Source organism: Nipponia nippon, unplaced genomic scaffold, assembly GCF_047370975.1.
Source record: "Nipponia nippon isolate SJK-2023a ecotype South Korea unplaced genomic scaffold, ASM4737097v1 scaffold_1, whole genome shotgun sequence".
NCBI lineage: Eukaryota > Metazoa > Chordata > Aves > Pelecaniformes > Threskiornithidae > Nipponia > Nipponia nippon.
This window is the reverse complement of record NW_028262290.1, coordinates 49,549,386-49,571,275: the sequence shown is the minus strand read 5'-3', so window position 1 is coordinate 49,571,275 and position 21,890 is coordinate 49,549,386. Positions and strand designations below refer to the sequence as shown.

Here is a 21,890-nt window from a genome sequence, read left to right as displayed (position 1 = left end):
TACGGATATCAATAAAAAAAAAAATAAGCAAGGACAATTCCACTCATAATGTCTAACTTTTTTTCAAATTTTGGCCAGACACCAGGACAGACATTAGAGATCTAATGGTTATGCACACTTCCAAGCAGCAAATGAGCCACTGAATAATAAAAAAAAAAAAAAAAAAAAAGTTTTTAAAATGAGCTGTATGAATCCTTATCTCCCACCGAAGATAATTTATGCTCATGTCCCCTTTCGCAAAGGAACCCTCACAACACACCTCAAACGTGTATATGCATCCCACAGTTCTTTGAAAAAGCAAGATTAGTACCATTTATACAGAAATGCAGTATACATGTTTAATAATGTATAAATACGTATACGAATTCTGGCTTGGAAAATATACTTGCAAGTGACCTTCAAAAGGCTTAAATAAACATCCTACAGGTCTCCTTCATGACACCAACAAGAGCAGCAGTCAGAAGGGAATCAAAGAAATACTTTTACTACTTTCACCCAGGAAAAAAAAATATACTTTACTTATTGTGAAGCAATAAAATCTAGAGCAGTACTGAAACAAATCCTGCAGCCAGATGATTCTATGTTATTGAAACAGCAGGTGCTTCTGATTCATCTGGGTCTTAACACATTGATCCCAAGAAGCAAATTTCATTAAGGAAACTCCATTATTATTACATGGAGACTCAACTTCCGTACAGTCTTCTTATTTAATTCCAGCTGAAGCGGTACTCTAGAAACTGCCCCAAAAAGTGCCCCAAAAGACAGCATATATGTGTTTTTGTTTGTTTTCCTCCCCTTCGAGCGCTCACATACAGAAGATCAACTGCTGGGAATGAAATTTCAGAAATCAACAAGTGCACAACTTTCCAAGCATGGCAAAACTGGGTGGCTCTCCTCTTTTAACTGCGGGTTGAGAAGGAGCCAGGAATAAGCCGTGGAGCGTCTGTCAGCAGCCTGCCCGGAGACTTTGCAGCAACACATCTGAAAACGAACTGGCAGCTTCAAGAAAGAATGCAGACCTCATCAGATCACATCTTTCCACTTCAACACAGGCCAAATAAAAGAGCACTTCGCTGAATTAACCTCACGTGAGGCAGGAACGTCAGTGTGTAAATTTAAAGTACCCTGCCTGACTTCTTCAGCACCTCCAGCAGTAAGGCAGATGTTTTAATGCTGAAGTGAATTCCACAGCAATAGCGGAAGAAGTAAGAACAGCTGGATCTCATAAAAGAGCATCTTTTGGGACAGCAAGTGAAAGACAACTTCTGCCTTTAGCTGAGTCCCCTACCTAAGCAACTCTCCTCCCGTGCGTGTTAGCATAGATAATGCATTGTGCATGTTAACCTAAAATACTAGCAGATGAGGAATGCTATCGGAGGAATCACTTTTTTTTTTTTTTTTTGAGTGCTTACAACACTTATGGTCCCATAAATAACGGGTCGCAAAATTTAAGAATTTAAAATCGTGTCTAGTACTTTATGAGCCTAATTAGAGCTTTACAAAGAGAGTCAAGACTTAGAGGAAGGGCAGAAAGGCAGAAGTGGGTAGCCCAGCCGAGGTTCCTGGACAACAAGAAACCTCGTGCAACAAGGCACTCCCCAGCCCTATCAGAAGACCTCCTTGATTCAGATCTGGCTTTCTAGGCTCCTGGTCATTTTAATTTAATTGACTTCCACGAAATGACTCAGGAAATGAAGGAAGCAGAGCAATGGCTTGGGAAGGAAACTATTTTATCTCATATTAGTCTAATTTAATATTTGAATGATTTAACATTAATCATTAATATTCAACATGTGCAAGAAATGTTTATAAATACTCATTTGGGTATCAGTACAGTGATCCATCAGGAAAACTGATGGCTTTTCCAACTGTTAATGCGAAGGCCTAAGCTCCACAGACAGCTGGCTTCTTCCAAGTTAAATCACTCCGGTACAGATAGTCACTAAGTAATAAAACTCAGAGTTATCACTATGTCCTTCTGAAAGTTCACCAGTCAAAGATGACCAGGGGATTTTAAAAACAAGGGCAAAGCTGCCCATCATTCTTTTAATTTAATAGGGCAATACTGTAAAGTTCAGGGTTTTCCTTTCCTCAAATACATCTTCTTCAAAACCAACTTAAAATAGAATGAATGTTAATAAAACTTTAAAAATTAATTGCAATATCTAACAGTCTGTTTAGCTTTCAAATTTTCTGATTGCCCCTTTCAAACTGAAATGCATCAGAATATTAATAGCCAACCCAGAGCATCAGAAAGAATTTTGGTCTCCATTTTCAATAAGTATAAGCAAACAGCTAAAAGCTGAACAGCAAATCCAGTTCAAAAAACATTTGGATTTAATTAGCTAAAATGAGGTTAGTAAAACAGAAGCTGACACAAGATGTGCTGAAATAAGATTTGTTTGGATTTTATAGTTTGTTTATAAAATAATGCTTATCTCTTCCAAAGTTTTCAAGTGGTTCAAAAGCACAGTTAGTCCATGTGACAGATCTGGAGTTGGGAGAGAAATATTTTTATTCCCACCTCACAGATGGGTGAACCAGATCAGAGGATCTGGCACCATCCTTCTCTGGTGGTGGGCACAGTGAAGAACTGTGTAGGCAGAATGGTCTTGCCCAGCATGCAGCAGGGAATTACTGATAGTTATATTTTTTTAATTATTATTTTTTTAAAAAGGTTTTGAATGTGTGTCCAGGCCTTGAGACAAGTCTCTATCTATGCAGTTTACAATACCGACTGGTTTATTTCCTAGAAACATGCTTTTCAGATTTTAAAAGTGGTAATATTTTTCCTGGTTTACTTCAATAAGCAAATTACTGCAAATTTAGCAACAGAGCATCCAGAGGATTTCAAGTATTTACCACCTCTCTGTGAAGAGCAAGGAAGAGGACAGAGGGAGGAGAGAAGCTCTCCTGGAGCTTCCAAAATAAATAAAACATATAGCCAATTCCATTTTCCATCTACTCTTTCTTTTCCTCAGCAAGAGGCAACAGCTGGAGCTGAGGAACACCTCCCATCTCAGCACCCAGGCCGAGAATCTGAGGTCCTTATCTGCATCACTCTGCTTCAGTGTGTACCTTACAAACAGGCTTTTGAGACAAGATCCCTTCCACAACCCCATGGAACCGAGACTAACTACATTACAGAACACGTGGGTCCAATTTTCATCCTCATCCTAACTTCCTCTTTTCCAGGGAGAAAGTTCTGACTGGGGAGGGAGAGAAGTCTTTGTAAGTTACTAGCAAAAAATTTGCTTCTTTACAATATTAAGTACAACCCAGCCTATGGGATTAGGACCTGCCGTACCTCTCTGTCAAGCCCAGCTGCTACGGTGATAATGTCACCAGTCTCGTTGTTGATTGTAAACATGTTTGGAGAGGGGCTGCTCGGGGCCTGTGACAAGATTCTGTATCTCAGCATCCCATTCTGTGCATTGGGATCATCAGCATCGATGGCAGTAACAGTCATCACGTAGGTTCCTAGCAGCAGGATAAATAATTGATGTTATAGGAACAGTTTACTCAGATTACATAAGATCACTTACAAGCAATGGTCAAAGCATGTATTTCTTTTGGTAAACTCTGCACATTCCTTTTCGTACTTAAAACAAACTGGTTAAACCCAAGACTCGCCAACAGAGTAATTAAAATACATAAGAGGAGATAAAAATACTTTGTGTTTATAAAATATCAGATTTGCTTAGAACTGAAGAAGCTCCATAAACAATGAAATCCTACAATTCTGCCACAAATAACATTTCTGTAACAACACAGCTCCTCAGTTTAGATAAAAAAGTTACTAATTGGGCCAAAGGAAATATATTTAATTTTCAGAATTGGTGCACAAACTAATAATGATTGAAAATCAATGTAAATAACACTCTTTCAAAGATCTTCGAGACGCACATTCTTTTCATTTCAAATGCCAAGTCAACACCGCAAAGTGAGAAAATACATTTGTTGAGCTAACCTTTCTAAAAAATTCATTTTGCACTACTGACAAATTAAGAAAGTGGTTTCAGCCATAGTGCAAACTTTAGTCTGAGCCAATTAGAATTTTAAGGAGAAGTGAACAACATTTAGGGTTTTCTTGAGAATTCAAATGAAACTGTTTGATTTCAAATCCCAGTATTTCCAAAGCCTCTGAGATTCAGAACTAGAACTGGATCTGCTGATATTTCAGAAGCCTTTTATACCCTGAGCTGTCAACTAAATGAATGTCAACGGCTATCATGAACATAACTGTAAGAGCTGTGACACTATAAATAGGATTTTCAAAACCAGGAACCTAAATGTCATATTCTTAAAGATTTCTCTGTTTTAGTTTATGTATATAATGCTTTATTCTTTTGGAAATTAATCCTGGCATGCTAAAAAGTTAATTAAAAATAAGGTGAAATAGTAAGACAGTATCTGAGATTTTGCTCATCACATTAATAAGACACCTTTAAAAGCGTTACAAGGCCTGAAAGCACCCCCTTCATCACCATCAAAACGTTACTGCGTACACTTTGAAAGCCCATGTATTACCTGGCTTTGATCCTTCAGGGACTGTCCCATTCCAAACCTGGTGTAAGAATTCAGGTCTATTGTCATTCATATCAATGACATTAATAACAATATCAATAGGATTTTCCACCTGGTTTCCATTTACATCCACTGCGTGTGCTCTCAGCTGCAAAAAAAAAATCATTAAAAGTATTAGAATTTGCACAACATACATGCACAAATAGATACAATAATGGTGGCAGGAAGTTTCAGGCCAGACATTTTCAGCTCAATGTATTTTGTTATCTGCCACTGCTCCCTCATATCGACCATTTGAGTTTTCAAGTTGCTAATGGAACTGCTGTTCAGACTTCTAAACTACTCTAAGCAGCAGATTTACTACTTTGATTTGCTGAAAATTATTCTGAATCATGTAATTTTGATTAATACCAATGCCTACTGTCATATATAAATCTGGTTTTAATAATGACCATTAGAAAACAGACTCTAGAAATATGCAGATTTATATCAAACAGATAGCAACTTATTAACAATCCACAGGGAATGAACACTGGCATCACTTTCAAAAATTTTTCACTCATATTATGGATATTGAATAGACATGAACTCGTAGGAAAAGCATACAGAACAGATTTGTGTTACCTGAAACACTAAGGTAAGGTTTGTGATAAATCATTGCCAGTAAACATACTGAAATTCCAGGCTAAAATTAAGCTAAAGTTTATGGACTGAGTTTCAAAGATACTGAGACACTTAAATTTAATGCCCCGATTGTCAAAAAGGACCGAGTAACTACCTTTGACAGTCAAGTTTACCTAAATCATCTTAAATTGGACAGCCAAAAAAAGGGAACCCAGTACTTTCTGCAAATTTAAACCTGGCAATTGCTAGGCAAAAAAGCAACTTTCTCCTATAGCAGTCCTGCTGAAGCCCATTATATATATACACACACTCACACACACACACACACACACACACACATATCTTCTGGCCACAAACCTACTAGAAAGGAGCAAGCGGGCGTTATTAACTCACCACTCCGGAAATGACTCATATAAATGTAAATTCCTAAGTCCGTAAGTCTCGACTTGCCAATGCCAAATTCTCAGTAAAAATCTTGCGGATGCCAGAGCTATTGTGCTCTTGTGAGAGCCATTCCCCCCGCCTCCCCCTCCCACGGATGCCTCCTGCTGCCTCCTCTGTTCGGGAGCAACACTCAAAGGGCTTCCCGGAGCGCGAGGCAAGGAGTGTTGTAATCCACGACATGCTGGAAACTCTCTCTAGGAGCTGACCGACTTCTGTAACGATTTCAGCGTGGTCTCTCAGAAGCAGAGACAACTTTAGGTCACAGCCTGGTCTCCCGCCTTCCTTCAAACCCTTCTCTTCCACTAATACTGGAATCCGTGGTCTACTTTGTCAATTTCTTTAGAGCAAAGAATATAATTTTCATAAGTTGACAGACCTAATTTACAATTCCATTAAAACGCTTAGATTTGCCCCTGAAAATGAAAATTGGTAGGCTATTCTTCCCATCCATTTCTCAAATAACAGCTGCTGCAATTCTAGTAGCAGTCATGTCCTAATTTAAGCTGGTGAATTAAAAGTAAACTTTTGAAAAAATATACAATACAGTGGAGACTGTGATCAATGGTCTGTATTTGAAATATAAGCTACAGTATCCATATTTCAATCTTTTAAAATTACTTTATCTAAATACATTTAATCACTGTTTACCTTATGTTAATATATTTAAGCTGCTTACACATAGTAAGAGTTAGCCTTAATAAGTACAATAAATACAAATCTGCCACAAACTCTTCAAATCATTTCTCATAGAAAACTAAATGCCGGCTGCTCAAGTCATATTTGAAGCAGATGTTAATCTTCAATTTGATAATCTGATTTATGGTAAATTAAACTCTTACATGAAAAGAAGCAATCTGCTCCCGGTCTAAAGGCTTTGTCACAGACAGCTGTCCTGAGATGGGGTTGATGATGAAGATGCCTGTTGGAGGTTGGTCAGCTCCTGGGCCAGTCACACTGTACCGTAGCGAGAGGCTTTTATCACGATCGGACCTAATCTATGTGTCAAAAAAGATAATGTTTACATTAGCTACAAACAATCAGAGGATGGGACTGTTGCTGAGACAAGCAGCAGCTCTTTCTTTTTTCCCCCATCTTTAAGCTAAACTTGTAAAAACAATTATTCTGGAAATTATATATAGTTAGTATAAAGCTTGAGGTTTTCAACTGCACTCTATGTTTGTCAGAAAGCTGGTCAATGAATTTTCAGGAACATAAAAATATCCCCTCCTTACTTCCCACAATAGGATGAATTGTATTAAACCAACACAAATAAGTATTCTTACCTTAAACAAAATTTAGATCCTAGAGAAAACATATACTATCATAAAACTACATAAGAAATATAAAGTCTGCTTTGGGTTTTTTCCTTCCTCCTGCATCTTCCCAGACCAAAGCTACTGACTCTCTTCTGCTACTGCCAGTAGCCCTTTAGAAACTCACCGTTTGTGTTTAAAGACTGAACTTTGGTCTCATCTTCCAAGGAAAAAATTAAAGGTCAGTGCATCTGTGAGGGGCAGGTCAATCACCAGCGTGCCAATCAACAAAGCAGAGCAAAACTATATCCTATCACCTTGGGCTAATGCTCTACCAAGTTCCAACAAATCCTCATTGAAGTTGGTCATGACCAACCAGTACCATGGTTGGAAGCCCTCTCCTGTGCTGGGCTCCTGGCAACGGCCACGTCTGTGCTGCAGAATCCTATGGAGCAGCTAGTGTCCTCATCCCATCACATCCCATTTCCTCCTGCCTCCTGATGTACTCCTCCTGCTGACCCCCACACCCTTCCCCAGCTGGAAAACTCCAGTGCAGAAGACTGGAGAACTCCTGAACCAGCAGAGATCCTCCTTAACCACTTAAGGAAGTTATCACAGCACTTACCACTCGAACCAAGGTCACGTTCCACCAGTACAGGAGCATAGAGACAACTTAAAAAAAAGCTAGTCGATACAGCCCAGCCCTATATGCACAGAGGCAGCAACATAAACCAGCCCAAAAGACTCTGATAAACGTTTGGACTATGAACAAGACATCATTCACACAAAATCTCTTCAAGAGGTCTCCAAGGGACACTGAAACCACATTCCTATTAACTTTCTTACCCTAACTAATTCCTGAGGAAAAGGTCCTCTGGAATTTTCTGGTAGGTTGATTGGAGGAATAACCCAGTCTCTCTTCTGCCTCTTCAGAGGGCTGCTGTGCTTGTATTGTTGCCATGGAAATATGATGTCTTCAATTTTCTTTTGGTCCTTTCCCAGGTACAAGATAAAATTAAGCACATGTTAGAAGGAGAATTGCTAGTAGATGTTACAAAATAACTCAGATACAATTACATAATTGACTGAAAGGCTGTCTTTGTGTTCATAGAACTGTTTTATTTGCATTCACAGTGCAGTATGAAAATAACCAATATTATTTACAATTGCACTGCAAAATTTTAGGAACTCCTTTTCTTCCTTCCTTATTCAAGTTGGAGGAGAAATGGAATTATAAACCATTTATAACATGGCACTACTGTGTAAACTATTCTGCACTTTCTGAAAAGTAGTTAATATTTTGCAGAATTTAATATTATGCCTTTATGTATTTCTCATTAGCCAGAACTTCAGTTCAGGTAATGTGCTACTGTACATTAAATTTAGATCTGGGTGTGCTAAAGTATAATTTGAATTCCAAGAGAAGTTTAATACATACTGGTAAGGAATGTCTCAAATATTTATGACCCTATTAAATCCCATAGAATTAATGCTGTAATTATTTTAAACCTATGTCAGCCATGATGGATGCAGTAGATGACCCACTTTACACATTGGGCATTAATCTCTGCTGGGTGTCAACATTCCCTTCCTATTCCCTTCTGTATTTGCACTCATTTCAGCCTTTGGATGCCAGCACACACACAGCCATGCTAGCTCACTTAAGGGTGGAGACAGGGCAAAAAAAAAACTTTTTCCAAATCTTTTCAGAGAAAAACTTTTTAAAGAAATCTAATCAAATGTGCCACAGAGTAAAAACACATGCCCAGCTGAAGACCAGATTCCACTACTCTACATTCTGCTGATGGCAAGGATGCCTGAACTGGATCTTTGGAAAGAACAGGGCATGCCCTGGCATACCTAAGCATCTGCTCTTTTACTAGACTTTTACAGACAAAATGACATTTCCTTTGTTAAAAACATGCCTTAGAAGATTTAAAACCATCATCAAGTAAGCAAACAAAAAATTGAGGATTACACAGCTTTGGTCTCCAGTGTGTTCTCAGGAAAAATGTCTTGCATAACCACACTGTTTATTTTGACATTATGCTTAAATCTTTAATGTGTGCCTATTATAGGTATGTTAACCTATGAATAAATTTTATTCGTTATTTCTGAACTAAGCACTTTGTAAGAGAAGGTAAGAAACAGCAGGCAGCAAGTAATATAACAGAAAACGATAGTAGACCTAATGCTGTTTTCCTAAAGGAAACGCATTGTTATTTGTATATTGCTAGGGTTGATTTTTGTTACAGTACGTGGTTTATCCTATGGCAGCTTCCAGCAGAGGGAGACTATCTTCCTTACCAAGTAGTGCTGGAATCATGAATAATTTACCATCTCCATTTGATTATGAAGGGACAAGACAAAGCCAATATTCCCTGCCAGAAATGCTTTCCTACTACTGCTGTAAATCTACAGCTCCCATCTAATAAACGTGACTGATGCATTCTAGCACAAATTTGTTTGTTTTGTCGTTATATTTAACTGCTTGAATAAATACTGTAATACTTTCAAGCAATTTAAAATAAAGAAATGACCATGTCCGACTTCAATTCAGGTATAAATCTCAAACTAAACAAACAAAAAGCTCAAACATAAATGAATCCTATATACTTAAACGGGCATGCCTTTCCATGCCTTAGCAAAACTCCAGAACAACAGGCTATAAAAACGTTCTTCCTGAGGCTCCAGCTATGCATGCGCTAGTCGTCCCTTAATAAAACGCCTCATGGAGAGGTACATGACAGACAGAATCAAATCCCCATTTTTAGGCTTGTTTGTGGAGATACATGTATACAGGCTGCGTTTTGTTGTTTTACCTTTTCTGAAGCCCCTGTGAAGGCTGGTTCAGGGGTTAGCTTCACTCTCATTTGCCATTCTTCCTGAGTTTCCTTGTCTTGAGCAGACACGACGAACTCTGTGGGCTCTGCTGAAAGTTGAAAGCTTCGCTCTGCATAGACCACACCATCTTCACCTACTCTGAAATCTTCTGGCTCACTGCTTCCAAAGTGTATTTTTTTGTTTCCATCACAGCTTCGAAACCTCACTGTAAAACAGACACAAAATGAAGAACAAAAAATGAAAAAGCAGCCCACTTGAACTCACTGTGACATAAAATGCATTAACAACAAATAGTCAAAAGCAGAAAGACTTAACTTGTTGCTGCTGTTATCACATGCAATTATGAGTTAAGACTTGTAGTTTAGGGGTCACTCCACGTAACAGCGATATCCTTCTGTGTATTGCTAGGGAAGAGTTTTTAACCCTATATAGACTGCCTCCCTCCCAAAGACCCACCCCCCCAGTAAGAAAACCATTTCCCTCCACATCCTATCCTACATTTCAGTCTGTTTCCAGTGGAAAGGCTGCAAGCACTTTCACCTCAACCCTCACCAATATCCAGTCAAGTCAATTCATTAAAAACACTCAACAAATCTAATTACACTGCAACCATAATAGCAAACACAACTGTGCTTCCAGTGCCTTCTCTGCCAATGGGGGTAAGGCAGAAACCCAAAAGTCCATTAAGAGATTAACTTCTGTGCCCAGCTCAGCCTGCGATTCAGCTGTATCATCTCAGGTAGGTCACTTATGGGCTCTGGGCCCGAGTTTCCTCATCCTTCATCTACAAGACAGAGGCAGCAGTAAATACTTACCTCACAGAGAAAGTCTTTAAGTTAAAGACTTCACTTTTTTTAAAGCTATTTCAGGTACCCCACATATCCATTCATCTACTTTGGAGTTACTCATTCTTGTTTAATCCCTGCCCCGGCTCCTTCCTTTTATCCTGTCTGAAATATGCACATTGGAACAAGAAGTCAGTAAACCTGATTGTATAGATAATGATGTGAAGTGCGCAAAGTAGAACTGATAACTGGTTGCTGCTTTCTTTACCCAATTGCTTTCACTACCACATATCTTCTGGGTTACTGCAAATAATAGTAGGTAAAAAATGAAAGTGTGCTTTTATAACCAATGATTGCTCTTTAATGTTTCCAAAATATTATGAAATATTTTGATTGTATGGGCAATAGAAGTGCAAAACATCATTATGAAGGTTGTACTGAAACACACATAGTTAGATGAAGATGAAATAAGGCTTTATGCCTCATTTCAGTTATTGGACTTTTTCTACTGTGCTAAACCATGCACAAACTGTTTGGCTTCAAAAGCTAAAGGTCCCACTCAAGAAAAATCACTACTAAATGTCATGCATCATATGCTTTCTTCTGTAATGCACTGTTTCCAGGAAGGTATAGAGAAGAATCATACCTTTTTGTATTTGAACTTCAAGGACCCTGATGATGTTCAGATAACATATAAAATTTCTTTCTTTACTGCACCCTTTCAGTTATCCCAAATCCTCCCTTTGACCTCTCCTGACAGAAAAGACTGTACAAAATACTTCTTTGAAAGGGTCCATCATGTACAAAAATAAGACAAAGCACAGCACTCCTCAAAATAAATGATAAAATGTGAACCTTCTTAATACTGATCTTGCTGGGCTTGGCAGGGATGCTGCTCTTTCCAGACGGCTCGCAAAGTTTGAAGGTCTCCCTCGATGAAATGCCAGCCTCACCTCAGGGAGAAGAGCATGCCAAGTCCCACAAAGCACTGAACCCGGGAAGAACAAATCTGCCTGGGTAAAAGGCTAAAGCCTCACTGCTAGGGCTCCTCCTGTGGTCCTCCTTGTAGACGTTATCTCAGGTCTTCCTCATTAGCAGTGAGAGTGCTTCACTGAAATGCTAATAAATACTCAGCCTCTTGCATAAGTTTTCATATATGTCACTCTCTAGGCAATCCCTATTGCTCCTCAAGTCCATCCTGCCTGCTCCATAAAGTACAACTGACTTCCTTTCCTATGGATCTACAGATCACAGGTCTGCAAGATTTGGAGAAGGTGACAAAACCTCTGGTTTGCTGTTCACGTGGGAGGAGAAAATTGAAGGCAGAAGGTCCAGTTCCCGGATGTTGACCATCTCAGTGATCTCCCACTCTTTTCAACATTGAGCATCGCAGCTTGAGTCAGCTTACTGTGATAGTATGCTGAAATGCAACAGCCAACTGACAAAATGCACGATTCTAAGCCAAGGATATAAAACTACCAGTTATAACAACTATACCAGTACCCAAAAAATCATTACCACAGTCTCAATTCTGTAAATCTGATTAGCCAACCTTCAAGAGCTGGATATCCTGCATTGTTTAGCACAAAAATAAAGAGGTGTCCAAGAAGAGATTACTCAAAAGTCACTACATCTAATGACTTCAGAACTTAATGACTGGACAAACAAATAGCACTGTTCAGAGGCACAGACCACCCATATCCCAAGCAGAGAGAAAGGTAGGCCTCCTCCAAGCATCATCTCCATCCACAAAAACAACTCTCCGTTACAAACAGTTCACATTAAGAGATTAAGGAAAAAAACAGCCAGCAATATATCCCATAGCCATGTGCCTCTGCTGACCTCTCATCTCAGCTACAGCTGCTCTCTACATCTGCTCTTCAAAAGAGTGTCTTGACCAAAAGGACAAAGAACAAGCCAGATTCACCTCTGGCTCTTCTCAGACTTACTTCTGAAAAGTACGGAGTGGGAAAGAGAATGAGTATTAATCTAAACTTTGATCATTACTGTTTTTTAAAAGTTGAAATTTAAAATGAGTATTACAGTCATTATGGTCCAAAAGACTAAGATATCAGAACAATATTTTATAAAAAAATTGTTTCCCAACTATTGCACAGTAACATAATATATTCATTTTTTATATATTCAAATTCATAAAGAAGAGCATTTCTTTCCCCCCATCTTCTTACATATAAACTCCAGTAGCAAAAAAAAAACCCAAGAAAAAAAACACCCTGCTTGCCACTTCTTTGATATTCCTCCTCCAGGCGACTGTATATTATGAAATTCAATGAAAATCCCTTTCCTTTGACAGTATCCTGGTAAAAACGTACAAAGTTGTCAATGCTTTGTGAGAATTATTCTCCCTTTGCAAGGAGCACACATTAGCAAATTATACTCAAGTAAAACCAACCATAATTAAATTGCCTTGAGAGAGTACAGGTTATGCAGCAGCTACTCTCCCCCCAACTGCATGGTTATCAGTCTTGTAAATTCGATTTAGATCACTTTGCTTCATTTTTCAATGTCCAACTGGTATGAACAAAGAGTGATTTCTGACTGCAGGTTTTTAGGCAAAGTTTTTTGCAAAAATGCATCAGGAAACTTTTTTTCACTGAGAATAATGACTGTTTATACCAATCGTGTTCTTTCTAACAACCACATGGAAGGGAGGCATGCTTTCCAAAAGTCATTTTGTGTTGACAGATCAATCGTATGGATTCTTTTCATTTTAAAAAGGGTTAACCAGATATATCGTACAGCATCTAGTCACTTTATATGCAACGGAAAGAGTAATCAAGTATCTTATTTTACTGCGTTTTAGTAACACTCTCCACATAAATGATCAGATGAGTACCTCACAATCTGTAAAAACAACTCACTGATTTTTAAATATTTCTCTTTTGAGTATCTTCTGCACCTTCAGAAAAGTATCTGCTTTTTCAAAGATTTCTAAGTATATTGTTTGAAAGTGCTAGGAAGTATTCAATCATGATCTGAAATATAAACTATTCTGGTTTTAAAGAGAATACCTTTGGTCCTATCAGAACAATACCACGCACACCAGCTTTGACACATGGGAGTAAATGCAATTAGTTCACATGCTCAAAATAAGGCCATGCACAAGGATTTACAAAAACCAAGGTATTTAAACAGAAGAAAAATTGTATTCAGTATTAGCATATGATTATTATTATTAAACATTAGACCCTAAGACAAAAGACAATTAGTATCCTAATTTAGGAGTCTTTTCTTGTCCTAAAACCAAGACAAGTATAATCTATTAAAAAAGAAAAACAGAGAACCTCTGTGACTACAACATTCTAAAACAAAAATCTGCAGCTCTGTGGTATTAAAGCAAGCTTTCAAGTCAACACTCTTGCATGGAAGTAATTACAACATATGCATACATGTGTAGTGTACAAAACATTAAGAACTAAACATGCAAATTCATTTAAAGTGCACTAGAGAGCTATACCACTCAAACTCAGGTCTAATGAGATGAATGATTCATAGTATCTATAAAATGTCTAACCTTATGTACCTTACTAGTAATCTTCAATTAACTAGAACCATTTCTCAGACAATAAAAACCCTTTTTCAGTTACTCATGTTGGTTTGCACTCTTTGACAACCTGCTTCTGCTCTTTTTATCTTAGGCAAATAACACCAGAATTACTTGACCCAAGGACTGAGCACAGAATGATATAATAGGCTATATTATTAACAGCATTTTTTTGTGAAAATATTCATTTACAATACAGAATATTAATACAGAATTTTCAATACTCGCTTTGCTCCCATGACAGTTGTGTTGAGTTTGTCATCTGGATTTCTGCACTTTGAAAATATCCAATTCACTTCTAGATAACATCCACATACACACAAACAAAAAAGTGTATTTCCTTCTGTAAATTTGCTGGAATGGTATTACTCCTCTTGAATGCTATTCTCAACGCCTAAGCGTCAACCTCAAGGCTAAGACTCACTTAGAAGACATTATGGAAATTGCAACAAATTCCAAGTGCTAACAACATGCACTCCAGCAATACAGTTAAGAGCGTATATCATAAAATGGAAAACCCAGGTATATTTAATCCACTCAGGATCACTCTGCAGCAGATAAAATAAATAGAATAAGAGAGTAGCTTACATACAACTACCTGCCAGATACCACTTTTACCTTTCACAGAATGAGAAATTATATGGAAACATTCTGCTTGAACTGTCTAGCTATCTGCATACTTAATATCTGAACACTACCTTCCCTAAGAACACTCTGTATTTAACAAGTCTTCCTACTTTTCAGACAGAGAAACTGTTGAAAAATACACAGAAATGCCTGAAAAAAAAATTAACTGCTTCATAAATTAGTCATTTGTTCAGACTGGTTATTTCTGTATCTGTAAGGTGATCTGTTAGTCCTACTAACACAGCGCACATGCTCATATTTCAGCTCATGGCTTGTTAGAGTGGCACGTGAAATGCCCATGAGACATCCTTTACTACAATTATAGATAACCTTCAAGAGAATTGGGGTTTTGACATCATGGTGGACCGTTATAATCACAAAGAACTGAACTACATTCTAACTTGCCTTTTCCATTACCAGCAGCACTTTTAAAGTGGGTCTGATTTTAGAACTTCCTGAGACCAGCTTAAAAGCATTATTTAATTTTTGATTTTTTGATACATGGGTGGTCTACAGCAACCAGGAAAATGTCGTCTTCTGACCTGTAAGCTAAGAAAATTAGCTACAGAAGTTGCTGATGCAAAATAAATATAGAATATAATAAGGTTATTTTAGACAACGGCATTTTCCTACGTGTATAATTCAATTTGTCAATAGATCCTTTAGAGATACTTCAGTACAACAGTGTTGTTTCTAATGGGTTCTTCTAGTCTTTTTTCTAATCCCCTTTTCTACTTTTATATTCATGCACTGTCGTTTATCCCGTACTCCAGACCATCCAGAAAAATCTCAAAGTGCTACTCATTTTGAGCCTTTTTGGAGTAACCAACCTGCGACTCTTTAAAAGAAAGCCTGGCTGTCAAAAGGCAGCTGCTTACCATTTTCTGAAAAGCAAGCCTGCTAATTCAGTAACTGCTTTTGAAAACCTCTGCCTCTGTGCTGAGCACTGTGTTCCGCCACCCCAGCCCACACCGAGCAGAAGGCTACTTCACTGGGTCACACGAAACCAACTGGAGTTTTGCCACTTACTAAGGGCCAAATATGGTCACTTACTTCTAATTCCTATTTTCACTTGACTTCACAAGCTTTACAACCTGGTGCCAAGTGAAAGCCAGGCTATGAAGCTCACAAGTTGGGGGGGGGGGGGAACCAGTCACACCAAAAATTTCAACTGAGATAAAACTGGGGATACATTCAAGCTATTTACCAACTTCAGGTGTTTCATGATCTGACTCATAGCAGCTTAACTTTCCACATTTCTATGCTGTGCTGTTTGCTTAATCATTTGTCTATTCAGTTAGGAAAACAATAATTAAAAGGAAAAGTGATTTGCAAGAGTTATGGTTTAATTCATACTGTACACTTATTTCATTAACTGAAAGCAGTTCCAGAGTGATCTGCAGCAGGCATTAGGTAAAACTTAGTACTAATATATGACTTTGTGGAATTAAGATGCTAAGTGAGTAGTCTACTGCTAAAAAGCTATCGAGTTGTATGAAAAGTTGTGTAACACACTGGTAAAAATAATTTGTGCTAGTTACTGCAACTAACGCTCATTCAATGCAACTCTCTTTCCTGCCTCACTCCCCAGACTGCTTGTTCTCGAGAGACGAATATGCACGTTTCCTAAAATAACATACTTTCAAAGCAATCTGGCAGCCTACACAACAGCAGGCCAGTGGACATAGACCTCCCTCTCCCTATTTCTGCAGCATACATTTTTCATTCTTTTGTACAGTTTGTACAAAATTCGTACAGTTGCATTTTGAGATTTTTTTTCTTTTCAGGCATTTTCTTACAGGTGCAAATAGGAAGTATTTAAAGCCCAGCCCATACTCTGTCTACATTAGAGGACTGCCTCCGCATAAACCCTACTAACTCAAACACTAAAGTCTGTTTTTAAAGTATTTTCTTTTACAGGCAGCTATCACCAGACTATCCGATTCCTGCATTCACAGTGAAAGACTCGCACAGTTCTTTAATAAAATGCCATCTAGTTTCCAGTTCCCATAATCCTCTTTGTTTACAGAACAAAGTCGTAACAGGCATGCCAGAATGAAAATGGGGATAATGTTCTTTCTATTCGATAGAAATGCCTCTGCAGCTTTTCAGAACAGGAATACCAGCCATCAGCAAAACACAGGACTGGTATCTCAAACAGAGTCCAAATTATATCTGATTCACTGATCCTTTTCAGTGCTTGCCTCTACCACTCACTGACACAAAGATCTTTTGCGCTTTGACACCCCCTTTGTCTTTATTTTAGAAAAAATAAAATGCAGAAAAAGAGAATAAGCATCTTCGAGAAGGGGAAGTACTTATATTTCGACAACTGCTTTTGTTTTAAAACACAAAAAGGTTTCTTTCCCTCTGCTCTGTATTGTTTAAGGCAGTTTCACTATAGATGAGCCTATAGGCCCCTGCAGAGTTCTGCGCCAGCTTTTTTCCTAAATGATGCTAGGTGAAAGAAAACTCCGTAATAAATGTCATTTCTGTACTCTGGACTATGCAGTGCGCCTTTAATACTTTCCCAAGTATACCAATCTACACAGTAATAAAAAGAAGGATTAAACACTAATCTCTTATACCCATAATGCATCAACCGAATACACCTGCTAAAATCCAATTTGGTAATTAAAAAATATATCTACTGAACAGTCAAACCAGGAGACTAAAGGGAAAGTACTGTCTCTGCAGATAGCTAGCAGAAAACAGTTTCAAAATTCAGGCACTTAACACAAACCTATTTTTACTTCTATTCATTTTTATGTGACCTTAAGCAGTGTAAGAAACAAATACCTACAATTATGGTGCAGCAATTAAAGGGCAGTTTCATTGCTACAGTAATGACTTAAATATCTAGTAAAAACTAGATAAGCAGCTTTGCCTTTTAGTCTATCTTTAGAAAATGCAAAAAAAGAGTTAGCTTCTTTTTTCCTCCCAATCTTCGCACACACCCCCCCCCGTTGACAATAAGGAGAGCAAGAACAGGGAATAGATGCTTTTATATGTTCTCTTTGCTAACTGTTAGGGGCCCAAAGTCCTTCTAGGCTTCAGGTTTCACATTTTTTTTTCCCTAGCTCTTTTCTTTCTTCTTTATTCCTCCTCCTCCCTCTCTCCCTAGGTGTTCTGTTTTCTAGATTTTTTTTTGAAACTTACTTTATTCCCTGATGCTCCCGTTTTTCCTGCCTCCTCTTTCAACTGTGTTCCTCACCGAGGTGCGGAGGTGCCGAAGCGTTACTAATTTCAGGCTGACAACCCAGACTGAAGCTCAAGGCTTCAAGCACACCTAGGCAGACAGAGCCTGTCACTGGAGGGCTGTCTTTAAAAAAATAAACGAATTAACTAAATAAATAAAAATGCAGGCTCCTGGAGTTTCTGTGAAGAGCCAGGACTTGCTGAAATACCAAACGGGCAAGTACTTTCAAATGAGCTGATGATCTGTTTCACCAATTCAGCTGGTCAGCAGTTTTCCATGGTGGCTTAAGCCCCCCCACTAAGAGGGGTTTAGGAACAACAACAGAACATAGGAGAGAAGCATGCATATATCACGTTTAGGCTGTAGGTTACTTCTTACCATGAAAAGAAATAAAATAAAATTAGGGATTTTTCTCATTAAATTACAGGACTGCTCAGGCAGAAGAGTGTTGTATTTGCATTGCATTGCAACAAACAAAAATTCCCAGCTCTGACAAAATGGCAGTGATCCTGCCAACACTCCTGCTTCCCATTTAAACAAAAGTGTCTTGAAACAGATGTGGTACCATTTAATGTTCTGTATTCTGCTGCATACCCTAGGATACCACCCATTGCTTGGGAGCACATTTGGCAGTCCCTCCCAGGTGGTTATGGATGCAGCAAGGGGAAAGGGGACAGTTTTCCCTAAAGTTGCTCTTCAGCTTCATGAACCAGTGCACATTTGAGCGTGATGACCCTCCACAAACATCAGCACTGCTTCTCCTCTCTCCTCTCCTCCCTTCCTCTCTCTGATCTGTCCAACACTGGTCGCTTTTGTCATTCCCCTACAGGTCATTCCTCTGGGCACACTACGGTCTAATTCTCCAAAACTGCAATTATTTTTAATGATTTTTAAAAAGCTCCTTAGTCATCCACAAGTTACCATGGCAGCTCTGTGTGACGCTTCTTTCCTAAAAAAGGACTTCTGCTATCTCCGGGGAGAACCTGGAGAATCTCCCAGCCAGCAGAGCTGGACGTGGACACTCGGACACAACTGCATCAGCATCCCCACGTAAACAGTGGGCACAGCTGATCTCAAAGCAGAACCACGCTATACTACAGAGGTGCTCATCACCTTAGCAAATGGATAATGATTAAAAAAATATCCTATTTGCTTCAACACTGTGCTTTTGGATCAAAAAAGGCCAAGAAACCTACCAGTTGCTGAACAGGGTGGAAGAAGAGCAGAGACAGCCTAGCAGTATTCACACTGATGTGTTAGATAGCAATAAGAATCATAAATCCCAGGGATTATACTATCACTGGATCATGTCCAGTAGGCCTCAGGCAGAAAACTAATTGCCATGGCAGCTCAATGTTATCTAGTCAGACCTCAGGTTTTTATTATTATTAAACACAGATATCTGACCTTAAAAATCAAAAAAGCACTTGGTGACTGGTGCAGGCTAGTACAGCGTATTTCACAGCCGGGCCACAGCAGTACTTCCCATAACAAAGCAAAGGACTCAAAAAGCTAGGGTGATATGTCTATCTCATTATAAGGAAGTACCTCTGGGTGAAAGTAACCTCTAAATGGGTAGTTTCACCCTCTATGTATCACTTTCATCATTTAAAATGGCAAAGGTACCGTGCTAATTAATCATTAAGTAATTAATCATTAAAGAGGGGGAAATACCAAGAGAACTGGCAGGAAAATGCCTAATTTCATATATTTGAAGGCACCTCTAACCACCTGGGTTGTTCATTCAGTAGCTTCTTATAGCATCTCTCCAAATACACCTCACATTACCGCTAGATGCAATAAATGTGTGTAGATACCTTAAAAATAAATGAAGGACCACTAGTATTAGCCATCCTGTTTAAATGAATTAGAAATATATAGGGAATCATGTGACACTGCTGACCATGGAAGTTCACCTGAAACATTGCAACAGCATATGAAACCTTAAAGTTGTTTTCAGTCCTACACATAGCAGCAAAGAGTAATTAATACATATTTTACATGTTTTTCCTCTTGAGCGCAAATAAGTACAATGACCAGAAAAAAAAATAATCCAGTGCTGGAAAACGTTTGTAGTTACTGGCACTTAGTGAATGGTCCAAGATGATTATTTTCACTAACCTGGTCTCCTTGTATGACAGGGTGACCCGCTTAGTGGATGAGGGGAAGGCTGTGGATGTTGTCTACCTGGACTTTAGTAAGGCCTTTGACATTGTCTCCCACAGCATTCTCCTGGAGAAGCTGGCTGCTCACAGCTTGGATGGGTGCACTCTACGCTGGGTTAAAAACTGGCTGGACGGCCGAGCCCAGAGAATGGTGGTGAATGGAGTCAAATCCAGTTGGCGGGCGGTCACGAGTGGTGTTCCCCAGGGTTCAGCGTTGGGGCCGGTCCTGGATGAGGGGATTGAGTGCACCCTCAGTAAGTGTGCAGATGACACCAAGTTGGGTGGAAGTGTTGATCTGCTGAAGGGCAGGAAAGCCCTGCAGAGGGACCTGGACAGGCTGGACCGATAGGCCAGGGCCAACTGCATGAGATTCAACAAGGCTCAGTGCCGGGTCCTGCACTTTGGTCACAACAACCCCATTCAACGCTACAGGCTGGGGGAGGAGTGGCTGCAGAGCTGCCTGGCTGAAAAGGACCTGGGGGTGTTGGTTGACAGCCGCCTGAACATGACCCAGCACTGTGCCCAGGTGGCCAAGAGGGCCAATAGCATCCTGGCCTGTAACAAGAATAGCGTGGCCAGCAGGACCAGGGAGGTGATAGTGCCCCCGTACTTGGCACTGGTGAGGCCGCACCTCGAGTACTGCGTTCAGTTTTGGGCCCCTCACTACAAGAAGGACATCGAGGTGCTGGAGCATGTCCAGAGGAGGGCAACGAAGTTGGTGAAGGGTCTAGAGCACAAGTCTTATGAGGAGTGGCTGAGGGAGCTGGGGTTGTTTAGCCTGGAGAAGAGGAGGCTGAGGGGAGACCTTATTGCTCTCTACAACTACCTGAAAGGAGGTTGTAGCGAGGTGGGGGTCGGCCTCTTCTCCCTAGTAATGAGTGACAGGACGAGAGGAAACGGCCTCAAGCTGCGCCAGGGGAGGTTTAGGTTAGACATTAGGAAAAACTTCTTCACCGAGAGGGTAGTCAAGCATTGGAACAGGCTGCCCAGGGAAGTGGTTGAGTCTCCGTCCCTGGAGGTATTTAAAGAACGGATGATACAGTGCTTGAAGACATGGTATAGATGGACTTGGCAGTGATAGGTTGACGGTTGGACTCGATGATCTTAAGGGTCTTTTCCAACCTTGACGATCCTATGATTCTATGATTAATTACTTTTATCTTCTTGGTTGATTACTTAAACCATATTGTCAATGAGATAAAAACCATCCATCGTTGCACTGTTACCAAATCTCAACAGCACAAAAGGAAAAACAAAAGAGGAAGAGAAAATTCAGCTTCTTTGGGTCTGAGCTACGGACTCAGGACCTCAGACTTGAGTCTTTTCAAATCACCGTTTTATTTCATGTAAGATACACCTGGCTCTAGGTAAATTAGAGAAACACTGGCTGCAAGCAGAAGTAGTATCATTGCCTCATGTCTGACTGCACCATATAGTGCAAACTCTTTAAAATGACCAGCATGAGGTCACTTGCATACAGCTGACACAGTTTCAGTCAAAATTCAAGTGATGCTATTTTCCTTCAAGAACACTTACCATTCTTTGCATATGTTGTCTAGGGATTACAAAATTACGAGGCTCAAATAATCCACTTAAATTCAAATTGACAGTAATAAAATTGACAGGAGTAAAAAAGGTGTTATGCTAGGAAAAAACACTGATAAAAACTGTTTTCTTCACAAAATGCAGACAAGCGTGACAGCAGCACAACATGGTACCTGGATTAATACAGGAAGGGGAAACAGAAATAGTCCTCAGATACAATATGCAGACAAATGAGAAGGATACAGACAGACTTCATTCAAGAGGCAACTTTCAATACAGCCACTGCAAAATTAAGACATACTTTAGGATCCT

At 39.3% G+C, this 21,890-nt stretch overlaps 1 protein-coding gene across 1 annotated transcript in view; it reads right to left on the bottom strand.

The window, feature by feature from the left end:
* CDH2 (cadherin 2) overlaps positions 1-21,890 on the bottom strand; it is a 120,770-nt gene that overhangs the window by 29,422 nt on the left and 69,458 nt on the right. Inside the window, exons 3-7 of the mRNA XM_087754530.1 lie at positions 9,671-9,897; positions 7,695-7,841; positions 6,435-6,590; positions 4,531-4,675; positions 3,308-3,480 (exon numbers count right to left, since the gene is read on the bottom strand). Of these exons, the coding sequence (XP_087610656.1) occupies positions 3,308-3,480; positions 4,531-4,675; positions 6,435-6,590; positions 7,695-7,841; positions 9,671-9,897 (848 nt within the window). The remainder of the gene's footprint in view (positions 1-3,307; positions 3,481-4,530; positions 4,676-6,434; positions 6,591-7,694; positions 7,842-9,670; positions 9,898-21,890) is intronic.